General features: G+C 39.8%; 1 protein-coding gene across 3 annotated transcripts; it reads left to right on the forward strand.

Annotated features, from left to right (window-relative positions):
• Positions 1–3,089: 3,089 nt before the first annotated feature.
• clint1b (clathrin interactor 1b) lies at positions 3,090–26,892 on the forward strand. Of its 3 annotated transcripts, none has more exons than XM_058415683.1 (12): positions 3,090–3,289; positions 16,380–16,484; positions 16,885–16,981; positions 17,385–17,493; positions 18,434–18,604; positions 19,726–19,906; positions 20,223–20,457; positions 20,736–20,817; positions 22,361–22,438; positions 23,658–23,902; positions 24,069–24,213; positions 24,917–26,892. In XM_058415683.1, exons 1-12 carry the CDS (start codon positions 3,249–3,251, stop codon positions 25,252–25,254), a joined length of 1,827 nt encoding a protein of 608 aa, XP_058271666.1. In that variant the 5' UTR covers positions 3,090–3,248; the 3' UTR covers positions 25,255–26,892. The 3 variants fall into 3 exon arrangements, with proteins under 3 accessions (XP_058271666.1, XP_058271667.1, XP_058271664.1); XM_058415684.1 differs by having other exon boundaries at positions 16,907–16,981; positions 24,018–24,213; XM_058415681.1 differs by having other exon boundaries at positions 3,091–3,289; positions 24,018–24,213.
• Positions 26,893–27,050: the final 158 nt, after the last annotated feature.

Genomic DNA, 27,050 nt, shown 5'->3' on the forward strand with positions numbered 1-27,050 from the left:
ATCTGGTGGATGTTAGAGACCTTGCGCTCCCCCACCTTCCATTTGAGGATGCCCCACAGATGCTCAATAGGGTTTAGGTCTGGAGACATGCTTGGCCAGTCCATCACCTTTACCCTCAGCTTCTTTAGCAAGGCAGTGGTCGTTATCATGTTGGAATACTGCCCTGCAGCCCAGACTCTGAAGGGAGGGGATCATTATCTGCTTCAGCATGTCACAGTACATGTTAGCATTCATGGTTCCCTCAATGAACTGTAGCTTCCCAGTGCCGGTAGCACTCATGCAGGCCCAGACCATGACAGTCCCACCACCATGCTTGACTGTAGGCAAGACACACTTGTCTTTGTACTCCTCACCTGGTTGCCGCCACACACGCTTGACACCATCTGAACCAAATAAGTTTATCTTGGTCTCATCAGACCACAGGACATGGTTCCAGTAATCCATGTCCTTAGTCTGCTTGTCTTCAGCAAACTGTATGCGTGCTTTCTTTCTTCATCATCTTTAGTAGAGGCTTCATTTTGGGACGACATCCATGCAGACCAATTTGATGCAGTGTGCGGCGTATGGTCTGAGCACTGACAGGCTGACCCCCCACCCCTTCAACCTCTGCAGCAATGCTGGCAGCACTCATATGTCTATTTCCCAAAGACAACCTCCGGATATGACACTGAGCACGTGCACTCAACTTCTTTGGTCGACCATGGCGAGGCCTGTTCTGAGTGGAACCTGTCCTGTAAAACCGCTGTATGGTTTTGCCCACTGTGCTACAGCTCAGTTTCAGGGTCTTGGCAATCTTCTTATAGCCTAGGCCATCTTTATGTAGAGCAACAATTCTTTTTTTTCAGATCCTCAGAGAGTTCTTTGCCATGAGGTGCCATGTTGAACTTCCAGTGACCACTATGAGAGAGTGTGAGAGCAATAACACCAAATTTAACACACCTGCTCCCCATTCACATATTCGGCTTTGGGGTGATATTTCAGGATGCACCTAAAATGCACTATAACCTTTACAGGTGAACTTTATTTGGCATTCTCTACACTTTTGAATGCACATATCCAACTGTTCAGTGTTCCAGTACTTTTGCATAACTTGCTGTTCTCTAACAAGGTGCTTAATGGCAAAATTCACAACTGGTATTTGGTATTTAAACACTCCTCTTCATCATGCTGTTCACATTTTGACATCATGAGACCAAGACGACACCTAACTATTAATCAACAGTACCTTGCCATTGCGAGGTTTCAAACAGAATGTTCTCAGAGGGAAGTGGCCACTGAGCTTAGAGTGTCACAGAGTGTCATCAGCAGGTTGCGAAAGAGATACAGAGAGACTGGAAGAGAAAGGCATAGAAGTGGACTTCCTTTGGCCACATCCCACGTCGATGACCGCTTCATTGTGAACAGTGCCCTGCAGAACCGGATGATGAATGCCACTCAACTCCAGGCACATTTAAGGGAGGTGAGAGGCACCCAAGTGTCACATCAGACCATTCGAAACCATTTACATCAGCGTGGTCTGCGTGCTAGATGACCTGCAAGGGTACCTGACCACACCACCAGGCACAGGCATCGGTCCAGGGAGCATTTACGCTGGACGAGGGACCAGTGGGCCTCAATGCTGTTCTCTGATGAAAGTCGATTCACGTTGAGCAGAAATGATGGCCGCCAACGATGTTGGAGACGTCAAGGAGAGCGCTATGCATCAGCCACTGTTGTGGTAGTGTTACAGTCTGGGCAGGTGTGTCTACTCAATACAGAACTGCCCTACATCTTGTGAATGGTACAGTGACAAGCCAATACTACGTGAATAACAGGGCTGATGAGACACCATTCCATCACAGGGCACCATGCATAGACATCCAGGCATTCCCTTATACATAGAAGAAATTTAGCTTGGACAGTCCACCTACCAACATGTTTTTGGAATTTGGAAGGAACCTGAGAAGCCAGAAAGAAACCATGACAGATACTTTCTGCACTAACCAATCCCATTCAGGATTCAAGAAGCTTTTACTGTCATTTCAACCACATTTAGCTGATGCAGTAACTAGTGAAATGAAACAACCTTTCTCCAGGACCCTGGTGCTACATAAACATACAACATATAGTTTGGACACAAAAAACAACACAGAGCTAGGACAGAAGTTGTCCTAGCCACATAAAGTGCAAAGTGTGCAACTAGGTGCAGAGCAAGGACAACACAGTGCAAAAACAATAAGTACATTTCATTTTCAGTTTTACAGTTAAATTCAATTTATTTCTATAACAATGGAACTTGTCTCAAAGCAGCTTTACAGAAGTATAGAAAAAAATTATACATTTTAAAGTTATGGGATGAATTAGAGCGGAGACTGTGAGCCAGGCCTTCTCATTCAACATCAGTGCCTGACCTCACAAATGCGCTTCTAGAGGAATGGTCAAAAATTCCCATAAACACATTCCTAAACCTTGTGGAAAGCCTTCCCAGAAGAGTTGAAACTGATATAAATGCAACGGGCGGGACAACTCCATACTCCATTCATGAGCATGTAAAATCAGACGTCTCAGTTTTGGCCTGGCTCGCAGTCTCCACACTAATTTATCCCAAAGGTGTTCTATTGGGTTGAGGTGAGGACTCTACACCAAACTCACTCATCCATGTCTTTATGGACCTTGCTTTGTGCGTGTTCGGAGCATGAAATTGTCCAAAATGTTTTGGTATGCATTAAGCTATGTTAAGGCTGAAGCATTAAGAGTTCCTTTCACTGGAACCAAGGGGCCAAGCCCAACCTCTGTAAAACAACACCTGAATTCAATGATTTGGAGGGGTGTCAATATAGTGTAGACAGTGAGTCAATAAAGATCTTTTATGATTTTATGATTTTCAACAAAATTCTTAGCCTAAAAATGCATATATCTGCAAAGCTCATTTTTTAAACATATACTTTTCTTTCTTTTTTTTGCTTTACTTCTTTGTTTTATTTTCATGAGGCAAATTGAACACTCATGTCTCCTGCTTAGTCGCCATTAGATTAGAACCTACATTTCCCAGGTTGCCAGTGGTGAGTCCGGCATTTCCGCATGACGCACAACTCGTGTTTCCGAGGTAACGGGCTTGCTCCGTACTACGATTAGCACTGTGTGGAGAAGGCGACAGGGGTATAGAGGGGGATTCTGTTTTCGGTAACAGATATCCGAGAGCATATCTGGGATTTTTACCGATTGGATCACGCGCCCTTGAGACGGAGAGTCCCTGCTAAAGTGACATTATGCTGAATATGTGGAAAGTCAGGGAGCTGGTGGATAAAGCGTGAGTATGCTCTTGGGTTTTTTGCAAGGCCTGTAGTTGGACCGTTACTTATGCAGACAAGGGAGACGCCGAGTTTAACCGTGACGTCATGTTCTGAGGTGATAGTAGCTTATCTTAGTTTTGTTATTGAGCACAAATTAAATGAGATCATTTGTTTGTTTTAAATCTTCGTCTCGTCATTTACAAACGTTGAACTCTATTCATTTACAGATTAGCTTTGCGGCTAAAGCTGCCCCGTTAGGATACAGGCAGCTACTTAAGCTAACAGGTTTTGGGACTAGCTGAAGCTAGCTAACGCTGCACACATAATGAAAACATACGAACATTTACAAACCTGTAATGATGTCGCGTTCAAGAACTATTCTTAATAAAACACTCAATAATAGACTTAATACAATAATTGTCACTACGATAATTCAACGCCCATGGCTGGGCAGATAAAGCCAGTATTTTGATGGGTATATGTAATAAGCTAACATTAGCTCTCTCTGTGTGTGTGTGTGTGTGTGTGTGTGTGTGTGTGTGTGTGTGCGCGCGCGTGCGCGTGTAGGAATAAAACTGGCAGTATAGTAGAGCTCATGCCAGCATGACCTGTGCATGTATGTGCTGGTCATGACACCACAGTAGCTCATCTGAGCAGTGATCTCTCATCACACTAATCTATCACTACAGCAGTCCGTGCCTAATACTGAATTTATTCCCCTCTTAATCAAAAGAATGTAAAGTGTGCATTTTACGGCATGAAGTACATATGCTATAGATTATTACTACATTTCTCAATGCAACTCTTTTTCCCAGTTTAGAGAGTTTGGATCAGTCCTTAATCTGGAAAATACAGACATCATGTATTAAATATTTCAAACCAAATTCTGTGCATCACTTTAGCCTGTTTTGAACACTAGCAGTTAGTAATCATCAGTGGGAGCGCAAAATGGTAAAGGCTCTGAACCACAGATCTGATTGTAGGTTCGAGTTTGAATCACAGTCTTCAAATTGTTAATAATTAATTAGTTGTTTTTTTTGAGTATTATTTCACAGAAATCTTAGGAGTTGACTGCCTATCACAGTTTAAGGAAAGTGAGGAGGTGTGTGTGGCTACCTACAGGTTATGAGCATTGTAAGCGATGTGTGTAAATTAGCTGAACGCTGTTCAGTACATTATTTTCCACAGTGCCGGCTTGTATGTTGAAATCTAAGGTAAAATGGGATAGGGCTACCCTTGTCAGCATGTCCTGGTGTACTTATCTCATTGCTAAGACATTGCAGTATTTGTAGCCCAGTGTTTTAGTAAATGTGTAAATGAGTGCTGTGTAACATTGAGAATTGTTCCTTCATGCATACACGCTGAGATGCATATTTTCCCCCATGTCACCCAGCTTCAAATTTTAAAGCAGTAAACAGAGTCAGATTTGAGTGTGATTAATTACAGCTTCAAGCCATAAACATAGAAGCAGAGCTTCTTCCTTATCTGTGTGCAGCCAACTACTTGTGAAGTTACAACTAACTGGAGAAGTTAACTCCTCGTTTCTCCAAGATGTAAAATAAACATTTTGGTAACATATTTTGTTTCTGTAGTGAAATACACTGATCAGCTCATGTGGTCTGATCCAACAGACGATCTACTGTTACTCAGATTGCTAAAGAAGTTAATTCTGGTTCTGACAGAAAGTTGTCAGAATAGACAGTGCATGACAGGTCAGAGCTGTTTTGGCAGCAAAAGGGGAACCAACACAATATTAGGCAGATGGTCATAATGTTATACCTGATCGGTGTATGAGGCTGTTTATTACCCTTTTAATGTACATTCACATTAATTGCATGTAAGTATGCCAGCAGACACCAATGCAACCATTTAAATATACAATGCATTGGACCTTCACTAAATGAATAAATACAACTATGATACATAAAACATCTCACATTAGAAACCTCTAGAAGCTGAATGGGATTAATATTGACCTGTAGGATGAACAAACTTGGAAGCACAGGTATCATTTGCAGTTGAGATAAAAACATTCCTCACACCACTGTAAACATGGCAGTTTTTTGTAATGAAGAAAAATAAACCAAGATAAATCTTTCCAGATCTTTTTCTAGCCCACACGTGTCACTCTGATCAGTATAAATCAGTAACTGAAGATGAATGAATGAATGTATGAGTAAAACCCAACATACTCAGGAAATTCATTACACAGCTCTGTGCTTTGTCCAGCATGCCTCTAGCTTCATATCTGACCTCCTGCTCCTTTTTGCATGAGAGTAAAACACACCCATGCCTGCAACATGTTTGTGGTTGCTTAGGTCCCAAAAGATCCCAGGTTTGCTGAATGTCTCTACTATGGAGAAATCTGGTACATTTTTTTAAGATAAAGTGTAATGTGATTCATCCTGAAGAGTATTGAATTCCACCTGAGTATTGAATGTAAGAATGTTGAATAGGGTAAGATCCTGTAGTGCTGGACTATTTTCATGAAGTTAGAAATAAATGATGTAATAATGCAAAACTGTGCTGTCTTCTTTTCTTAGTAACTTATTGAAAGAATGCCATGTTATGTGAAGTTCAGCATTGTATCCAGGACAGAGACCAGCGATGTGAAGTGTGTTTCTTCAATACACCCTGATTTAAATTTTGGCCAGTGTTAAGTTTCCATGAGGCAACAATAAACAACCACAAAAAATGCTGCTCATTAATAATTAACTGTATGAACATGGGTCATTGGCTGACTGTAATTTGAAGATTTAGAAGCCACACCACAACATCTAATACAGCATTAGTAGGAAGAAGTGATGCTATCATGCACTATTAGCTGCATTCATTAACACCAATACCATTCATGTTATGTTAGTTTTGACTGACATGCCATTTTTGCTGCAGCTTCACCTAATAATACAGAATTGCATCATCTAACAGGGAACATTTAGCTGAAAGCATGATTCAGGAAGGGCTGGGTAATACAACACTATAACCGTTATTGTGATCATGACACAATACACATTTAATAGGAATTGTCAGTAGTTTGACTTTGACAGCTCGGTAATTACTAGGGATGCAACAATACAGTTAACCCACGGTTCAATACGTACCACGGTTTTTACCCACGGTTTTCGGTTCGGTTCGGATGGCTTGGCAAATTAACGTTTTTTTCCCATTATTCTTTGCTTAGGTGACAGGAACAGTAAGTATGTTAAGAAGAAACTGGTTTTAGTTGCAATTCTCTTTATTTTACTTAAATGCAAAAATCAACTTGTACACATTCATAGTATACTGAAAATAGTGAGATATAAAAATTAGTGCTTGTGTTACTTTATTACAGGGGACGGGCTTGGACGGTGCTCTTTTTTTCCTAATCCGCTATGTAATGAACAGTAAGGGTGAGATAACTTTGTTACCCCCGAGGTCCAACTATCTGTTATTAGAGCAAGGCTTTGCGCATTAGCCGATTCGGTTTCGATTTTTTGCGCGTTTTTTCGTAGAGGTCGGGAAAAAAGTCCGTGTCGGTGGTGTGTAACGCGGTTCGAGAACTTTTATAAGTTGCCGAAAGCCCACATCACCGATCACAGAAAACGGCTGCAAATCTTTACCAATTATTATATTATAATTATTTTTGTGTCTCTCGGAACCAGTTGTGTCTGAATGCTGGAAGGAATCAGCTAGGGGACTGTTTTTGGGTTCCTGTGTTACCTGCTCTGCCATCCTGCTTCCACACAGTGATATCTCTGGGTGATGGAGCTGCAGATGTGTGATCATGTTGGAAGTATTTCCATGTCCGAATCTAACTCGTGTGTAACACTGCTTAAACACAGTCATTTTTTTTGTCTAACATTTTTGTTTCATCGGCATCATAGTCAACAACAAATCCGAAATGTTCCCACACCACAGATCTGAAAAACAGCACTGCTTCCTCGTATTTGTCTCGCTTCACCGCTCTCCAGGGTTAGAGTGAAATCTGACACCAGCATCGCAAGCATGGTTACCGCCCCTAACTTTAGCGCTCACTCATTGGATATTTACTCGAGGGGAGGCGTGTCTGTCTCAGTGCGTAGACATACAGTACAGGCCAACACAAACAGGCGGTTCAGAGAGTAATAAAACGCATCGTTATTATTATTTTAAGGAAAAACCGAAAAACCTCGGTTCACATACGCGTATTGAACCGTGGAGGTCGTACCGAACGGTTCAATATTATATTGAGTATTGTGGCATCCCTAGTACTGACATACAGTTTCATATAGCTGATTAAACATTAAAACAGATATTTCATTATTCCTCCATTTCATATGCACTTGTTTATCAATCCCTCCAGAATGTCGTGATTTTTTGAACACTGAAATTAAGCAAAATCATGCAAGCTCTTTGATATTCAGAAGAATTTGCAGTTTTTCAGATTTACCACAGATTTGGGCAAAGATGTGTCATGTGACCACAACACACATTCAGCCATCAAGACCCCTGTGATTCACAGGCATCCAACATGAGTGTGTTAAACTATCATAGAAAGTAATTGCATATATGTCTTTACTGGTACTAATTTAAATTTAGAATTGTTTGCTTGCAATTTCACCAAGTTTTCCAGCAAAAGAAAGGCACAAAATGCTCCACAAGTTGTATCACAAACTTTGAAAAAAGCCACAGCAAAATCAAGGTTTCTTGGCTGCAACAATCAACAAAAATACCTCCATGAAATCCTGGAGTACTGATATACAGTTTTCCCTCATTTTGTTTCACTTTATGGGCATATCCGGATATAGTGATGTGCATCTCTTCAAGTATTACGATTAGATATTTTTGCCATATCATGCACCACCAGCTTCCAGGCTTTTGAGCTTTGAGAACAGAGGCTCCCCCTGAACGACTTTTTAAGCCATTGAGTTTCTAGAGCAGAGAGAGTTAGGGTTAAGATTCTGGGTAAGTATGGCTCGCTGTCATATAGAGATGCACTGGCTCACTTCCCACCAGACAGGTGACTACACGCTGCTTGTATCTCCAGTGCTCCATGTTGACTGGTCTTCATGTTGAGTGGTTGGGGAGGTGCTGTGTTCAGCTTCATATCCAGAGACATTGTTTCTTCCTTGGGCTCAATCAAATTCCGAATAATACTGTGAAGTTTTAGAGTTGTATTGTTACAAATACTTCTTACGTGCAAACAGTAAAATGTTCCTGCACATTAAATGCTCTCTGTAATCTGTATACGTGCCTGTGCTCTGAAAGTGAGGTCCATTAAAATAATAGCTTATGGCAGAAAAGAATGAGCAACGCTTTGTAAAAAAAAAATCTCAGTTTGGACATGTTTACACACTCACTGTCTCAGGCTGAGAAACGTCAATGCTACAATCAGCTCATATAAAAATATAAAGCAAATGAGTAGATTAGGTCTCACCCTTTTATTTCTACATTCATCTGTTCAGTAAACACATAGAATACATTAAGAAAATGAAATGATTTAGTGTTTCACTGTATGCATTTGGCAGCATAAAACAAGAAACCCATAAAACAAACTTCACTAGCCTTTCCAAACACAATCACTGAGGTTCTTGACTACACTCTTGTCTCAGTTAAAGTGCCATAAATTAATGAGTTCAGTTATGTTCATCAGAAAGATTTTAATTCTGTGAGCATGCAGCTGATTTTTGACATGCATTTGTTAGTGTTGACCATAAAAAATATTATGATTTCTTGTTTTTTGTATGAAGTCATAACAGTGATGTGGAATACTCATTCATTTTTTTTAGTGCACAGGAATTGTGTGTCTATATAATAATATATTCTGACACAATTTCAAATTTTACAATAGCATGTGAGGAATAATTATGGCTTTTCATTCTAGCTTCTTTTACCGTTTGACATTATCAGCACAGTATGGTATTTAATTTTCAGACTTACTGGTCATGTTAAACATTTCTTAAGACTGGTGTGTTTTATTAAGAAGAAAAGCAGAGAATTACTTCCCAATCCATTACGTGCCAACTCTTTTGTGATTTTAATTCAAATTTGTGATTAGGGCTTAGATGGGGCATGTTTTAAGTAACGTCTCACACTTTAACTATAAAGCAAAGTTAATGTCTAGACTATTCATTTCTTTACTTAAAGTTGCCTGATAGCAAAGTTCAGGTTCAACAGAAAACATTACTCCATATTAACTTCCACACAGTAAATTGCTGTGTATGTTTAAACTTAATGCATTGCACAATAGTGTGATACAGCACAATGACATAACTGTAGCACACGTTACTCATTCTGAAACTCTCTGACTGCCCCACTGGCTAAGGCATGATCTAGAGTGACTGATTAATGCTCACTAGTAACCAGTTAACTAGCTTGCCTTGTAGTTTTACCAAATGTTGTCTTTATCCACGTTTTTTATGATTCTAAAATATGTGACAGAGCACATTGCTCAGTGGGTTAACTAATGTACTGATGTAAATGAACCGACAAACTGACTCCACCCTTTGCTATCTCCCTTCCCTTGGCACTTTTCCTCCTGCATATCCAGACCAGTGTTATTTCCATCAAATTTTGTAAGTGCTTTTATTCCCACTCCATCAGACAGATCACCTTCTCCAGCTGCCTGCTCATTTCAATCTGGAAGCTTCACACAGGCATCTGAAGCTCCAGGTAGACCCCCCACCCCCCACCCCAATGATAGTGGGTGGTGCAGGGAAGCAGAAAGAAACCACTCCAAGCTTTTAAGTATACCATATAGCATTCTTTGTAGACCTCTGGTATGTAGTGAGTGTTTAAGCAAGCCTACCTACCACTGTCATGAAAAATAAAGCAAGAGTCTAGCACACCAGGTCCATGGAACAAAGAGGCAGAAAATTGTAAAAGGTGGCACAATGTCCCTACACCTGTCTCTGTCCTTTTCTCTCATGCGAAAAAAGAAAGCGCTCTCTCTTGCTTTTGTCTTCCTGCAAATTGAATATTCTAGTACTGTGCACAGTACACAGTTGTGTGTGTGTGTATGTGTGTGTGTTTCAGTGGAGCTGCCTGCTTTCATAAGCCGCCATCATTCATTATTCAGTTCCCTGAGATTTCCCTTATAATCTAGGGCCTACTTTGCTGCACTCAGTGCTTACTTCATTCTGTCGAAGTGAGAACTGTTTTCATTGTTATGGTAATGCAGTGCCATTGAATACCCTTAACTCTGTGGTCCCACAAAAGGTTTGTTTGTGTTCAGGCTGGGTCCAGCATGCTTTTTAACCATGCACAGTGGCTGCATAATATTTGGAAGCCTGAGCAGACTTGAATTTTAATTTAAACCTGAAACTATTTGTAGTTTTGGAGAAATATAGAGAGTAGGTAAGCCAAAATATTTGAGAGGAAGAAAACGCAAGTCAAATCACTGCATTGTCATTACTATGTTTCCCAGAGTCACAGAAGTTTGGCCAGAAATACCAGCAGTTCTTGACTGTTTGTAGTATGGCAATCTTTAAAGAAAATGAATGCTGCATTCCCACATGCAGTGATTTATCACTTTATTAATTTTTGTGTGTGTGCATGCATGTATGTATGTATGTAAAGTCAAATAAGATGAAAGAGAAGTAGTGGGTCCTGTACAGTCTTTACGTAAGATTACATTTCTCTCAGCTTTGTCATGTCACTGGACATACCCACATCTAGTCGCTATTGGTCAGTGCTCATGTCACTGGAATTCACTAGCTCTCATTGAATAAGAATGATTTCTGGTCACTTTGATTCTGCAAGTCACTGTGTGTGTGAATGTAGCATAATGCTGTTGCAGTGCTGGTGTTCAGGGGCTGCTAAAATAGCATGGAGTCTGCATGTTTTATTGACAATGACACTAGCACAAAAGCAATTTTAGATGCTGTTTCTAACTGTTTACTGCTTAATAATTAATTAATAATGCTAGTTTGAGAGCTAGCATAAACCCCAGCCAACAGCCACATGCTCTGCTTAGCCACACCCTCTTAGCCCAGCCAATCTAAGTTGAATCATTCATAAAGAATTCTTTGCTCTCAAGACATGATTATCACTTGATTGTTTATCATTTTGCCCGTTTTGACTGTAGACATTTGTGTCTAGACTATTGTCTATTCAGTGCATTTTTATTTACTATACTTTGTTTCCTTGTGTTGGTGTAAAATGAGTATCTTGTTGCACAAATACTGCTGTGAAGCTACAGGCTGCTCAATCTTTATTTAAAAAACATGTTCCCTAATAAAGATCTACTGTGCTCCTTTTGTGGATTAATGGAATAGCTTGCAAGAGTGTGCGTATAAACAAAGAATAAACCTCTAATTACTATCAGGTTTAAGTTGACATTATTTATAGGCTTAGTTGTTTTTTAGTTACTGATAAAACTCATTCAGTATAAGTGTCCAGTGTAACAGGTCATGCAAGGATTCAATCTAATGTAAAAGGTGGGTTGTGATTTCTACCACTGTAACAACATAACATAGAAATGCACTTCTCAATAAAAATTAAGGGAACACTTAAACATCAGCGTATAACACCAAGTCATTTAAACTTCAGGGATATCCAGCTGTCCAGTCAGTTTCACCTGCTTTGGTGCAAATGAACGTGATAACAGGTGTACTAAAGAGACAACAGCAAGACAACTCCCAGAAAGGGAATGGTTTTGCAGGTGGTGTCCACAGACAATTACTCTCTCCATATCCTTCCTGGCTGATTTTGTCTCTAGTTTTGTGTTTTGTTAGGGTCCTTGTCACTGGTTGAGGTCATTGGTACTGCATGATGCAGTACCTGCCACCCAATCTAAAGACACAGGTAGTCCAGCTCCTCCATGATGGCACATCCATAAATGTTGTTGCATGGAGGTTTGGAATATCTTTCAGCACAGTTTCAAGAGCATGGAGGAGATACCAGGAGATCGGCCATTACACATGGAGGTGGTTAGGGCCGTAGAAGGGCAACAACCCAGTAGCAGGGATCTGTATCAGCTCCTTTATATGAGGAAAAGGAGGAATACTACAAAATTCAGGCTACTGGTTTGCATGTCTGACCAAACTGTCAGAAAATACACCATGAGGGTGGGATGAGGGTTCCTCTAGTGGGACCTGTGCTCACAGCCCAGCTTTTTTGCCATTTGCCAGAGAACACCAGACCTGGCAGGTTCACCACTGGTGCCCTGTTCTCTTCACAGATAAGAGCAGGTTCACACTGAGCCCATGTGACAGATGTGAAAGAGTCTGGAGATGCTGTGGGGAACGTTATGCTGCCTGCATCCAGCATGATGAGTTTGGTGGTGGGTCAGTGGTGGTCTGGGAGGGAATATTCTTGGAGGGTTGCACAGATCCTGGCTTCCTCCTGGTGCATGACAGTGTGACAACCTTATGTGACCTTATTTGGCCAGAGTGTGTATGCAGATTTTGGATGATGAATGCATTGATGCCATTGACTGGCCCTTATGTTCCCCAGACCTGACTCCAATCGAGAACCTCTGGGGTGTTGTGTATTGGAGAATCAGAAGCCAACAAATAGCACCACAGACTGTCTTAATGATGCCATGAACCAGGTCTGGGAGGAGATATAAGTAAAGATTTTCAACTTGAATATTTTGTTTTCTTAGGATCTAACATGTGATTTTATGTTTTCCCTTAATTTTTGAGCACTGTATAAAAATCACAAAAATTCTGGCTATGCTTCACAGACTATACTCTGAAAAGCTCTCTTGTAGAGGGCTGTGAAAGTAATTGCAGCAACCTGCACATAGTTGAGTGGCGATTATGAATGGGGGGGAGGGTAATTTCATGAATGAACGTACACCTGCGTGTGCAGAGTGAAGTAATTTCATTCATCAGCATCCTGCTGAGCTTGTGTGTGTTTGCATGTGTGGAATCTGAGGTATTTGTGTTTTAGGTATTTGAGTTAAGAAGGTTGCCATGTTGAAAGGCACAGGAATAAGTGCAACATGCCTTCTCTCTTTTCAGTCTCCCATGTCCTCATTTTCCTCACGCAAACCAGAGTGTCACACTTACATAGCCCCATAACCACTGTCTTCTTTCAGTGCAGTAGCTTCACTTCCCTGAGCATTGACTGCTGTGCAGGGCAGCCCAGAGTTAGCTTATACTTTATTTCTGTCACTCAGGAAAGAGGGGTTGTGTGCTTAACCTAATTGTCCCTGTCAGTCTATTCACTTTGGCTAACATGGGTATAAAAGATATTCACAGCCGTAGCTGAAGAGAATATTGCAGACAGCTGTGCTGCGCAAACACCAGTTTACTATTGTTCATAGGCAGAACCTTAGGTCCAGTATGAGTAGAACTCTTGCACACTCTTGCACAGGTTTTGTCTAAATGGCATTCAGTGACTCGCTGAATGATCCATTCAGCCACTGAGACACTGGATGCCATTTGGACAAAACCTGTGCAAGAGTATGCAAGAGACACTGGTTCACTCAGTTATTTTGCTCTGTCCCTCTGTGGCATGTCAGACAGTGTGATGCACTGATATAGATGAACCTCTATAAAGTCTCTATAAAGAAACACTGGTAGATGCTGCCTAACTGTTGGGGCATCAGAAGGACAAAAAACACTAATCTTTTGGATATTTGGGCTTGTGGGCTTTTGAGGTTTATGAGGAATCAGGAACTATGAAGATGGAACTATGCTTCTGGTGCAGTGTGCTCTGAGCAGCCAAAACAGTAGGCTGGCCAGTCTGCATATACAGTATTTCTTTTCTCCAGTAAATGGAGCTGAAAAGGATAAGTCTGCTCTGGCTTCCACACTTCATGAAAAGCCTGTCAGGCTTCTCTATGTTCCAGAGAAGATTCCTCCTGTTCCACACTTGCTTGTCCATTGATTTTATTTTTGTTGTTGAAATGTCTGGCACCTTTCAAGTGTTTACCATCTTGACCACAGCCATCAAGCTCTAGTACAGCTATATGTAGTCACATTGGGTAGACATTGTGATATATTTGTTGGGTTGAGAAAAGCTACAGTCCTGAGGACAGGGATGATTTCTGCCTTCTTTGAAGCTAAGGTAAGAGAAGGCAGCAATCTCATTTTAAAGAGGCATTAACAGGCTAATGAGCATCTAGTTTAGTGGCTCACCACAGCTGGCTTGTAAAGCTGCTGAAACCTACAGTAACAGCGTTCACGGAGTTTTGTTGTCATTTTAAACCAACAGAGCAAAGTGGCAATGAACTGATGCAACTGTCTGTCACCATGCACCACCTGCCTTACTGGATTCAGTGTTATGGGTTGCACTAACTTTTTTAAATGGTGTTACTTGTTTTTATCAGTTGATATGTTTTTGTGTAGGTTGGGTAGTTTGTCAAATATTTAAATAGATTAAGTAGCTATATTAAGTAGGTGCTATTGCTGCTGCTGATATGAGTTGGACATGGTATTAATATGTTCCAAGACACTCTGACATCATGCTACATACTAGATATCAACACATGCTGTGATTGTTTAATGTTCAATATTTTGATTCTAGTTGGCATTATTCTCTAGAACATTAAAAGCTGCATTCAGAGTTTGTCATTCTCCATATTTGTATTCTCAGCAATATTGCAATATACAGGGGTTGGACAATGAAACTGAAACGCCTGGTTTTAGACCACAATAATTCATTAGGATGGTGTAGGGCCTCCTTTTGCGGCCAATACAGCATCAATTCGTCTTGGGAATGACAGATACAAGTCCTGCACAGTGGCCAGAGGGATTTTGAGCCATTCTTCTTGCAGAATAGTGGCCAGGTCACTACGTGATGCTGGTGGAGGAAGATGTTTCCTGACTCACTCCTCCAAAACACCCCAAAGTGGCTCAATAATATTTAGATCTGGTGACTGTGCAGGCCATGGGAGATGTTCAACTTCACTTTCATGTTCATCAAACCACTCTGTCACCAGTCTTGCTGTGTGTATTGGTGCATTATCATCCTGATACACGGCACCGCCTTCAGGATACAATGTTTGAACCATTGGGTGCACATGGTCCTCCAGAATGGTTCGGTAGTCCTTGGCAGTGACACGCCCATCTAGCACAAGTATTGGGCCTAGGGAATGCCATGATATTGCAGCCCAAACCATCACTGATCCACCCCATGCTTCACTCTGGGCATGCAACAGTCTGGGTGGTACGCTTCTTTGGGGCTTCTCCACACCGTAACTCTCCCGGATGTGGGAAAGACAGTGAAGGTGGACTCATCAGAGAACAATACATGTTTCACATTGTCCACAGCCCAAGATTTTCCCTGCTGGCACCATTGAAACCGACATTTGGCATTGGCACGAGTGACCAAAGGTTTGGCTATAGCAGCCCGGCCATGTACATTGACCCTGTGGAGCTCCCGACGGACAGTTTTGGTGGAAACAGGAGAGTTGAGGTGCACATTTAATTCTGCAGTGAGTTGGGCAGCTGTGGTTTTATGTTTTTTGGATACAATCCGGGTTAGCACCCGGACATCCCTTTCAGACAGCTTCCTCTTGCGTCCACAGTTACTCCTGTTGGATGTGGTTCGTCCTTCTTGGTGGTATGCTGACATTACCCTGGATACCGTGGCTCTTGATACATCACAAAGACTTGCTGTCTTAGTCACAGATGGGCCAGCGAGACATGCACCAACAGTTTGTCCTCTTTTGAACTCTGATATGTCACTCATAATGTGTGCATTGCAATATTTTAAGCAAACCTGTGCTATTACTCTGGTAATTAAACCGTCACACTCTGCTCTTACTGGTGGAATGTGCAATCAATGAAGATTGGCCACCAGGCTGGTCAAATTTAGCCATGAAACCTCCAACACTGGCCAGTGTTTCAGTTTCATTGTCCAACCCCTGTGTGTGTGTGTGTGTGTGTGTGTGTATGTATGTGTGTATATATATGTATGTATATATGTATGTATGTATGTGTGTATATATATATATATAGATATAGATATAGATATAGATATATAGATATATGTATATATATGTATATGTATATATATATGTATGTGTGTGTGTGTGTGTTGGTTTTGAAATAATAGTTATATATTTGCATGATTTAAAATTTCATATGGTTGGTTGTTTGTTCAGTTTGTTTAATTAAATTGTGCGCTTAACTCCAAACCTTGCATGCACATGATGTAAGCTCCATGTGTTTTCCTGTTGTCACCTTCTTCCAGGACCAATGTGGTGATGAACTATTCAGAGATAGAGTCCAAGGTTCGAGAAGCCACCAATGATGACCCTTGGGGCCCCTCTGGTCAGCTAATGGGTGAGATAGCCAAGTAAGTGCTGGATGCCAAGTTACACATTTAATCACTTTTTCAGGCTGCTACAGATATCTCTTTGGGATTTACTGATCATATCTGACATCAACTGATGTAATCCTTGACCTGTATGTCTTTGCTTAGACTCAGACTTAGACTTTTTAATCTATTAGATTAGATTGCTTTCTTGTTTTGTCTGGATTTGTGTAGAATATATTTCATGTTTTGTGATCTTGAGTTTTAAGGTTAATATAAGGTTTTGAGGGTCTTGAGTTTATAAGGTTATTAATTTTTGCGCAAATGTTCAGCTTAGAATTGAAATAACTGATGAGCAACAGTCTCCTGCACCAAACATATGGAGAAGAACTGGCTTATGCAGTGTGCAGTAGATCTGTGAACATTTCTTCATATTGTACAGATCCACATTTATGTATGAGCAGTTCCCTGAGGTCATGAACATGCTGTGGACCAGAATGCTGAAAGACAACAAAAAGAACTGGAGAAGAGTTTACAAGGTATGTTTCCATTCCACGTATCTTTTCAACATTGTCAGTAACCCAGTACTTGAATTAGTAAAATTGCAAGCACAGAGTCTTCTTTGAAATGACTACAATTGAAGGCACAGGAGGAGTGCCTTGGCTGAATGTGTTTAGTGATGATGACACCCGATGTGTCTTGGCCTAAATCTGTGAGGTTTCAAAACCTGCAAGGTCCTCTGATAATCTCGTCATTAACTTATTCATACGTTCATTTCTGCAATCATGAAATCCTGGAGGGACTGATTAGCTTTAAATTGTATGCAAGTAGTAGTGCATGTGTGTGTTTCATAGGTAGATAGACTAATATTTACTAATCGTTATGAAAAGACATTGAGGTTATTGCTGATTCACACATTTTTTGTTCTGTTTTTCTGGTCAGGCCTTACTACTACTAGCGTACCTCATCAGAAATGGATCAGAAAGAGTGGTTACAAGTGCCAGAGAACACATCTATGATCTGCGATCTCTGGAAAATTATCATTTTGTAGGTGAGTAGAGTTTTAGAAAATTGCATGACAGAAATATTGTTGACATGCTGTACAGACATCATAAGTTCAATCATGACAAATCTACTCTCTCCCCTGTCAATCACTGCAACACCTTATGTTGCATTGACTCTTGTGACTCTTATGTGTCTATGAGCTCATACGCTCAAACTTTCCTGGTTAGTAGTTGGTAGGGAGTATGATGGGGAAGAGCTTGCTGGTAGGAATCAGCAGGTGACCAGTGAGAAAATTGGTTTGGAATCCAAATGAATTGTTGCCTTTAGCTTAGGAAATGTAAAAAAGAAATATATTTGTGTATATATAATTAGCTGTCAGTTTATTAGATACACATTGGATAGAACTATGGCTATACAAAATCATCTTCTCCCTTGGAACTCAAATTCGATACACTTTATTCATACTGCAATGGAAATTATGTTACAGCAATAAACACTACAACACTAAATTAAAAGCTAATACAAATACAACCAAACCCCTAAAAGTAAAATTAATAACTACTGAATGTTAAATAAAGATATATACAAAATACAGAAAGAGTTATAATAAATAAAAGAAAAAAGGATCAATAAAACACTTTACTGGTTTTTCATACTTTTTTCATTACATTATATTGGTTACGATTGGTAGCCTTTAGAATTGGGTTTTCAGGCAATACAAAATGTGAATTGAACAATCACCTTGCTGCTTTTTTTTATTTTTAAATATTTACATATATTTTTCCACCCACTAAGTAGTCAGACGTATAGCAGTGAACGGCTGTTCTGTTTCCATCATATCTAACAGTGCAGTAATTATATTTTTCACCTGAACATTTAACCATCTAGTTTACATTACATCCCTGACATTGTATGCTGAAATATTTATCTCAAGTTCCATATCATTGGTTTACCCTAGATCAGATTTAAGATTTTCTTTTTTGTAGATGAAAACGGGAAAGACCAGGGCATCAATGTACGGCAGAAAGTCAAAGAAATGGTGGAGTTTGTCCAGGATGATGACAGGTTACGGGAGGAGAGGAAAAAAGCAAAAAAGAACAAGGACAAATACATCGGAGTATCATCGGACGGCATGGGTGGCTTCAAACAAAGTAACTGTAAGTACTGATGACTGAATGTCGTGCCAAAAATAAATAAAGATATTGTTTGTTAATATTGTCCTAGAATTAGATGTCCTCTGATGGACATGCTCTGGATGAGTTTCCTGGGGATTTGTGTCAGGTTCCCTAAGGCCTTAGAGATTTTGATCCACAGAATTAGAATTTTTTGAATATCACAACAGTCACTTCTTTAATCATGCCTCCCTACATCATTTGTTTCATGTGACTCTGTGCATAAAAGTTTGTGATCTTGTTGCTGTGGAAGCATCTTGTCTTTGTAATAGAATACCTTATGTTTTTTTATTAGATCTCTCTAATCAAATGATGATTCTCTGTCGCCATCATGTCATTAACATTGCAAGTTACACAATGCAGGAGTCTGCACTTTGATTTCTGACATCTTTGATTTGGTGCAATCATTTCTCACTTCATTAGACACACTATAGTTGCAATTTGTCACTTAATGATGCCATATCAGAATTTGTTTTAGTCTCACAGGAACAAACTGTTTTTGACAGACTAGGGTGCATTTTGAGGAGTAGCTCAGGTATCTCATTTGATATGCTTTCACTCAAAGCTCTTTTATACATATTTCAGCTGCCATGGCACAAGTTTGTTTCTTTTTTTGCACTTAAAAAGTACATAATGAGGCTTCCAAATTATATGAAAAAAATCTTCAGTGACTCAAGGTGCATTATATGTGAGCAAACAAAACACATAATAAATGTAAAGGTTTAATTCCCTGTGTCATATAAATGTGGTTACATATAATTACATGTGGCTCATGGAGCCTCAGAACTGTCCAGGTATGATGCAGTTGTTACTATGGGTAATAGATACTTGGTGGGAATTGGCCCCAAAAAAAAAACAAAAACAAAAAAACATTGCAGTTGGGATTTTTGAAAAATATTGGGATATTGTGGTAAAACCAAAACCGCAAAAATGTTATTAAAGCTTTTCCGAGTCATTTGAACGGAATACTTATTGAGACTCTAGGTTTTGTCTCTGCTTTTAGAAACATTTTAGAGAAATGCGTGTGTAAGAGAGAAATCTCCTCTGATATCCCGTTGCAGATAATCCTCCTCCCAAAAGTTTAAGTAACGTGTTTTTGTCCTCAGCGGGAGAACGCTTTGACTCCGAGTCGAAAAGCAAGTGGGATGAAGACTGGGAGAAGAGCAAAGGTGGCTTTCCTTTCAGCGAGAAACTTGGTGAGATCAGCGATAAGATTGGCAGTACCATCGATGACACCATCAACAAGTTCCGCAAGAAAGAAAGAGATGACTCTCCTGATAGAATCAGGTGAAACTTATTCCAACTCTAAGCTCATGTCTACTGATCTTTGGGCAGCCCGGTGTTGGATTGTTCATGTTATACTCTGGGCAGAACAATTTGGCTTAAAAGACCTGATTTGCTTACTGAACATCTCAGTAGACTCTAAGAATGCTTTTTACTTTCCTAACCTTACCTCACCTTAATTTTGCTTTAATTCAGTTCAATTAAGTTTTATTTGTATAGAGATTTTTACAATGGACATTGTCTCAAAACAGCTTTACAGAAATAAAAATTTTTTAATTAATTATTCCTTTAAAATGAGAGGAATTTATTTAATCTCTAGTGACAATGAGGAGGACAGAATATCGCAGAATGGTCGGCCAGCTAAGTCTGAATTCAAGGATGAGGAGGAGACAGTGACGCCTAAGAGTGTACAGGTGATGCAGACCACTGAGACTCCCACTACCACCAGCACCACTACACGCAAACGGGGTGGAATGCCCTCCAAAACGGTGGATTTGGGTGCAGCTGCGCATTACACAGGGGACAAGAGCAGCCCAGATGCAGACAATGCAAAGGTAGTTGACATATTTTTGGCGTCGCCTGAAATGCCTCATAACAGAACAATGGTACACTCTAACTCAGAATTGTACATGTGAAGGTATTCTCATTATGATCACATTTCATGTCATATATGTGAGTTATATTAAACTGTATACATTTTATAGGCCAATGATGCCACAACATTTTCCTCAAACCCAGTTTAATTTTGGTTTTTTTTTTTCCTGTGCCAATACTGCACTCTTGTGGCGATTTTCTCAATCACCATCTCGATCATCTTTCCTCCTGTTTTTAGACATCAGACAGTCAATCTTACAGTGGAGGGCTTTCAGATTTGCTTGTAGTGGACTCTGAAACGACTCAGCCAGCGCCTTCAGGTAAAGCAACTCACTTCTTTACATTCCATGGATACATTTTTACACTTTTTCTGGGAAATGTGGAGATGGGAGGCAGACTTAAAGGGCAACTCAAAATGGTTCATTAGCCATTACTACTTCAGTCACTTTTCAGCGGTTCTATTTTTTATCAATACACACACAAACATGTGTGCACTTCATGTTGCTCAGCTCTATCTTGCAGCGCACACCTCTCTTTATGCTTTCTGCCACTCACTGAAACACAAAACACACGTTAGAGCAAGGGTTGGCAAGCTCAGTCCTAGAGAGTCGCAGTCCTGCAGATTTTTTAGCTCCAACTCTAATCAAACACACCTGAACAAGCTAATCAAGGTCTTCAGGATTACTAAGGCTACAGACAGATGAGTTATTTTTCAGGGCTGGAGCTGAAATCCGCAGGACTGCGGCTCTCTAGGACCGAACTTGCCTACCCCTCCGTTAGAGCAAACCCAAAACAGGTGTATAGCCTTACCACTCCCTTTTCCCATCTCTGCGCTCCATTCACAAACCACTCCCCAAATTCTACCAGATTGGTGCTTTGTTTTCTTTTTTCGCTTTCACTTTAACAGTATACCATAATGCCACCTAAGATTTGGAACATTTTTTTGGGATATTAATCAGTGACAAACGTTTTAACACTCCTTTTCTTATCCACTTTGTGATACTTCAAGCTATAGGGTTAATAAATTTAAGCCATTGAAAATGTTAATTCTACAAAAACTCTTCTGCCTGATCTAAACTGTGTGAGAGTATTAGTCTGGGTGGAAGCATTTTCCTAGTGATATAAGTAACATGGCAGTGGTGACAGAAGAGGATATGATTAAACTGGGACAACAATGCACAGGAAACAGCCTGTATTACAAAACTATTTCTTTGTATTTAACAATTTTACACAGACAACACAGCTGCAGATAATGGCAAGCACAAAGGAGTATGTGTTCATGGTGACTACTGACAATTGGGACAACTGGCTTAAGAGTCCAGATGATCTTGTTCTTTTTGCCACTTTAAAAACATGAGGAAGACCTGCTTGCCGTGACCATGTGTAAGCTACTGAACTGAAGTAATGTATGTAAATAGTGGAAAAAAAACTGTCCTAATGCATGGTCGCATTGTAACTTGTGGGGGCAAGATGTCAATTCCGTTTCTGTGACTGTGGAAATAAGCTGCCATTCTCAGCTGCCATTAAGGAACATTGTAGCTCTCTACTCTGACTGGGTATTCAGATCAAAACATTTCAGAGAAAATGATTTAGATGTAGATGATGTAGATTCAGTGTCCTCCAGATAGTGACTATAAGTAAGTCTTGGAATAAATGTATGTCAGTTATGATGTCATTTATTTAACAGCTCAGCATTTTTGTCTGGTCCTGTAAAAAAGATTGACCTAAGATATTATGCATTTCTATATGTTTTGATGTTTATCAATATTAAATTGTTACTGTTTTATGCTCATTTCTTAGAGATTTACTTCACTCTTTATGAATCAAATTCATCACCATCAGTCTAACATTAATTCTCTTTAGGTGGGAGCTCAGACCTCATTGCTGACTTTGCAGATTTTTCCTCTCCAGCTGCTTCTGCTAGTCTCCCTTCAGCTGCTGGTATGTGTACGGCTTCTGTACACACACACTCACTCTGCATAGACAATGTTCCTGTTTCGACTCTTGTATTCCAAATGATAACCATTGTAGCTGGATTGTTAAGTTCTTTAAAGCATTTGAAGGGTGTGACCACTGAAAGAAGTCCAATTCTTCCAGCAACACCACCAGGGCATCCTAATTACAACCAGTTTAACCACTGGATATGTTAAAATTTGTAGCTAGACATGGGTGATTAAGAAAAAAGCCAAAAGCTTAGAAAATTAGCTTGAAACCTTGATTTAGTATCCTGAATCTGAGATGGCATAGAGCTCGGAAAAGCATGTCCCGTCTGCTCTTCAGAATGTGTTACACCGCTAATACCAGTGGTGTCAGTAGGATAGGGTTGGGTGATGATCACTGTAAGGATTCTTATTGAATATATGATATTTTTGTACTTCATGCATTTTATTTGATTTGCAGTGACTGATCAATAGTTGGCAGAAATATTTAAAATTTTTTACAAAACCCTGAAACTCAGATGTGATGCAGAGTAATGCACAGCGTGACAGCTAAATGTCATTTAACATATTGGGATTCTTGAGTTCATGCTGAAATGCATTTGCATTAAAGGCTGCAAGAAGAATTTCTGTAAAAAATTATATTTCTCCATTGTGAATGAGTGCAGAAGCAATACTATGTGTCTAGTAGCTACTCAGAGTATGTTGGAAGGGCTTACATGTTCCATCAGATTCAGACAGAGGTCAGGTAAAATATTAATGAATGATGGAGAACTCCAGATGGAGCAGCTACCTGCTGAGGCTTATGGGGACAGACACCCGTCAGTGTCCATTACATGCACCATCTCTCCTGACAACACCAACTCTCTGTGGGGAGGTGGAGAGGCTCACACATATACCTGTCTTTGTTTGTGTTCTGTATGATCTAACTTTACAATACTTTACTTTCCTCTTTGAGCAGTTAGCAGTGGTGTTCAGAAAGGTGTTGTGTTGCCTCAAAAATTAATTGTATCAATTTTTAACTTTAAATATTAACTTTTTGTTTAGTTACAAGAAAAAATGCAAAGAATGTAATGTTCATTTTGTGAAATTTAGTTCTTATTTGTTTAATTTAGACTGTCACAGACTTCACTTTCTGTTAGGCCTCTCATAATGACAAAAACAAGCACTGACGGATAATAAACTTTCATGAGGGGGTTAAAATGCAAATTCTGTGCTTTCAGGATCAGTATCGACTGGCAACGGAGAGTTTGGTGACTGGAGCGCCTTCTCCTCAGCCAGTCCACCCCCATCTACAGCCCAGCCTGCTGTCCCAGACCTGTTCAGCGATGCTCCACCCTCCACCCAGCCACCGTCTGCTGACCTTTTTGACCTGATGGGCTCCAATCAAAGCAGTCTGAATGCCTCCCAAAGCATGACCTTCACTATGTGCCCCCAAAGCACAGGATTCTCTATGTCCAGATCACAGGTAGCTCTGAAATTTGTGGTGATTAATTTTTTGAAGAGCAGTTGATTAATAAAAATTTATGCTTAAGTTTAGTTATATAGTTAGCGATTAGTTTCATGCTTTCCCATTATTTTAGACCCTAGGGGGGCCTGTGCACAGTTTAGCAGGTCCTTTGTTGCCTCAGCAGATGGGAGTTCAGAAACCCGGAGCAAAAACCTCAATGCCTGCCACATGGTCTGACCCAAGTGTCAACATCAGCTTGGACTTTCTGTCTATGGGCATGAACCCTCCCAAGCCTTCACAGCCTAGCCTCAACACTATGATGCAGCAAGGTAAGGCATGAAATCGACCTTTTTTCATTGTTTACGTAATTATGCTGAGGTTAGTGTGCATAAAAACACAATATGAGGGGGGAAAAAATAACATTTTAATTTCTAATTCATGATGCATGCATACAAAACCATTTTATTAATATATAGAAAACTTAACAATTCGCTTGATCTCAAATGAACATATAATATAAAAACTTAATGTAAAAAAAACCCATTTCTAGCAGATGGAAACACATCACCTTGTCGTAGGACATCATCTTGTGTGTTTTCCACAGTGGAGGTTTAATTCAAATCTCATCTCCTCATGGTTGTCTGTCCAAGTTTGCATGCTTCAAAGTGGAGGATCACATTAGTGAGATGTCTTATTAAGATGTCTTAACATATAATTAAACGTAATAACATTTGGAACTGATGCAAGCAAGGTCAAAATAGTTTTTCCCCCAAAGGTACAAGACATTTCCTTCACTAAGAGGAGCAATATGAGACACGCAGATTTTAAATTCAATCCATGCATGAATTTATTTTTGTATCTGCCTACATTTGCCAAATAATTTTAGTGTAAAAATGATTTAAATCAGTCTATTAAATACTCAGACTCCTTAAGCTGTAATGTAGTTTACACAAACAGAATAATTATATAATCATAGTAAAATTGAAAGGAAATGTTAGTTAACAAAGCTTCTTATTCACCTGCTTCACACAGGTGTCCAGACACCTGTGAACCTGGTCGCCCAGAACATTGCAGGAATGACACTTAACACCCAGCCTGTGCCTGCTAGACCAGCCATGAACCCTGTGATGGCAAGTGGAAACATGGGTATGGTGATGCCCCCCAACATGGCAACAGGTAACATGGGAATCGGTTCCATGGTCATAGGAGGAATGCCTGCCAATCAGGGTTTAATGGGAATGAACATGGCCTCTGCTGGTTTGGGCCTCCCTGGTGGCCTTGGCATGTCTAGCATGGGCCAGGGCATGAGCTCTGCCATGTTACAAGCCAAACCACAGGCTTTCCCTAACTTTGGCAATTTTGGACAATGAAGGAAAAACAGCACTGAAAAGAAATGGTCCAAAAAATACCTTCTTAAATAAAAGAAGGAGCTGCAACCAGTAAAATGGACAAAACTGACAAAACTAGCCATTGTCTGGACCCTTCAATCATTTAATATTATATGTTAACAAATGTTTGGGGCGTGTCTAAAATCTGTTTTTCTTGAGTGGGGTGGGTGATTGAGGATGGAATGCTTTTTTGATAAGTTACACTAAAAACTTTTATGGTCTGACATGTTTGCCAGTGGCTGGCTAAATGCAAAGATCAAATTTAGATGTGTGTTTATTTGCCCTGTCATTTTCACATACTCCCTCTTCCCCATTTAAAGCCCATTTTGAATTCAGGAATTACCTCAACTTCCACTGTTCATGCTGTGACTCAAATGCTGCGAGTGATTTTGATTTTGTAAATATCTTCTTTTTTTCATTTGTGAAGAAGAAAATAACTATAACTTATTGCATTGTTTTATGAAGTTCTCAAATGGTATGCAGGGAACAAGCTCAAAAAGTCAAAGGAGTAGCACAAGTTCTTAATTCATTTCATTTTTATTTCTTTGTTTTTACAGCTAATCCATTACATTCACACTCCTAAAATGAAATCATTGTTTGTTACTGTACAATGGTTTGACTTTGTCTTACAGAATTAGAACATAAAGTCTATTAATTATTTGACTTACATGTCTATTACATTTGAGGATGTAATGTTCCAGTTGTATATCACAATGAAGAATTATGGAAAAAGAATGTTTTGTTGGACCAGGAGAGATGGTGAAGAAACATATAAAAAGTGATATTGGGTCATGTGGTTACATTCCTGTCCCACCCCTAGTGCTGATGTCATGAGAGTGAGAATCTAATCTGCCCAGTCCTGTAAGAGTGCCTGACAGTGAAATGGTCACCTTTTTAGCAGTTAAATCAATCACATAGAAGGCCAGAAACAGGATGTCCTTGTCAAGAAGCCAATGTTTGAGTTTCTCAGAGGTTTTCTGCTACACAGAGAAGGGAATAACTGGAGAAGAGAGGATGTCATGATTTTGCAGAAAGGCTGGAGGTAAAATTTGACTTACTACTTTTGTTTTTTGTTTTTTTAATGATGTAATGTCACACTAGGGCACTTTGTACTGGTGAAGGCGGAGTTGAAAATATAATGAGTAACCACTTGAATTGCTTATAATGCCTCATAAAGCTCAAACCTAACATGCATGAAAAGGAAGTGTTTTCAAGTACATCTTTCCATGAACCACCTCAGATCAGTGTTAACACTCATTGTGTCTGTCACAGGATGGCATGTCAGCTGTAGGGTCAATGGAGGAAATGTCAAAGCCCCCCCAAGCCCCCCCCCCAACAGAGTCCTCCATTCCACACCAAGCTGTTGTTTTCAAAAATGACCAAATCTTTATTTTAATACTGTTGAGATGATTCTATAGGGGTTTAGTTTCTTATTTTAATACTTTACCATTATACAAGTCCTGTGCATATTATGGTGTCGGCATGGGCCAGTTGAGAAAACAGGTGCTTGTAAACAGAGTGGGGGAAAATCAATATCAGGCACCTCTTTCATAAATTGTTTCTTTTGGAATTTAATTTTTGGACTGGATTGTATTCAATAAAAAATTATGTATGACAATTCATTAATCTTGTGGTTTATAGGTATGATGAGCTCTGCTGCAAGATCACACATATTCTTCTCTTCTTATAGCAGGCATATTCAACTAAAATCTGTGAAAGCAAGGAAGTTTGTGCAACGTGATCTTCACAGATTTGGATAAGCAACTAATTATGACAAT

The sequence above is a fragment of the Hemibagrus wyckioides genome, linkage group LG18 (genome assembly GCF_019097595.1).
Source record: "Hemibagrus wyckioides isolate EC202008001 linkage group LG18, SWU_Hwy_1.0, whole genome shotgun sequence".
Classification (NCBI taxonomy): Eukaryota; Metazoa; Chordata; class Actinopteri; order Siluriformes; family Bagridae; genus Hemibagrus; species Hemibagrus wyckioides.

Excerpts from the sequence above, each read along its gene's own strand:
- clint1b (XM_058415681.1), top strand. The coding sequence starts at position 3,249 with ATGCTGAATATGTGGAAAGTCAGGGAGCTGGTGGATAAAGC. Across the intron at positions 17,494-18,433 it reads GGAAAATTATCATTTTGTAG|ATGAAAACGGGAAAGACCAG; the intron begins GTGAGTAGAGTT and ends TCTTTTTTGTAG. Across the intron at positions 22,439-23,657 it reads TAGTCTCCCTTCAGCTGCTG|GATCAGTATCGACTGGCAAC; the intron begins GTATGTGTACGG and ends CTGTGCTTTCAG.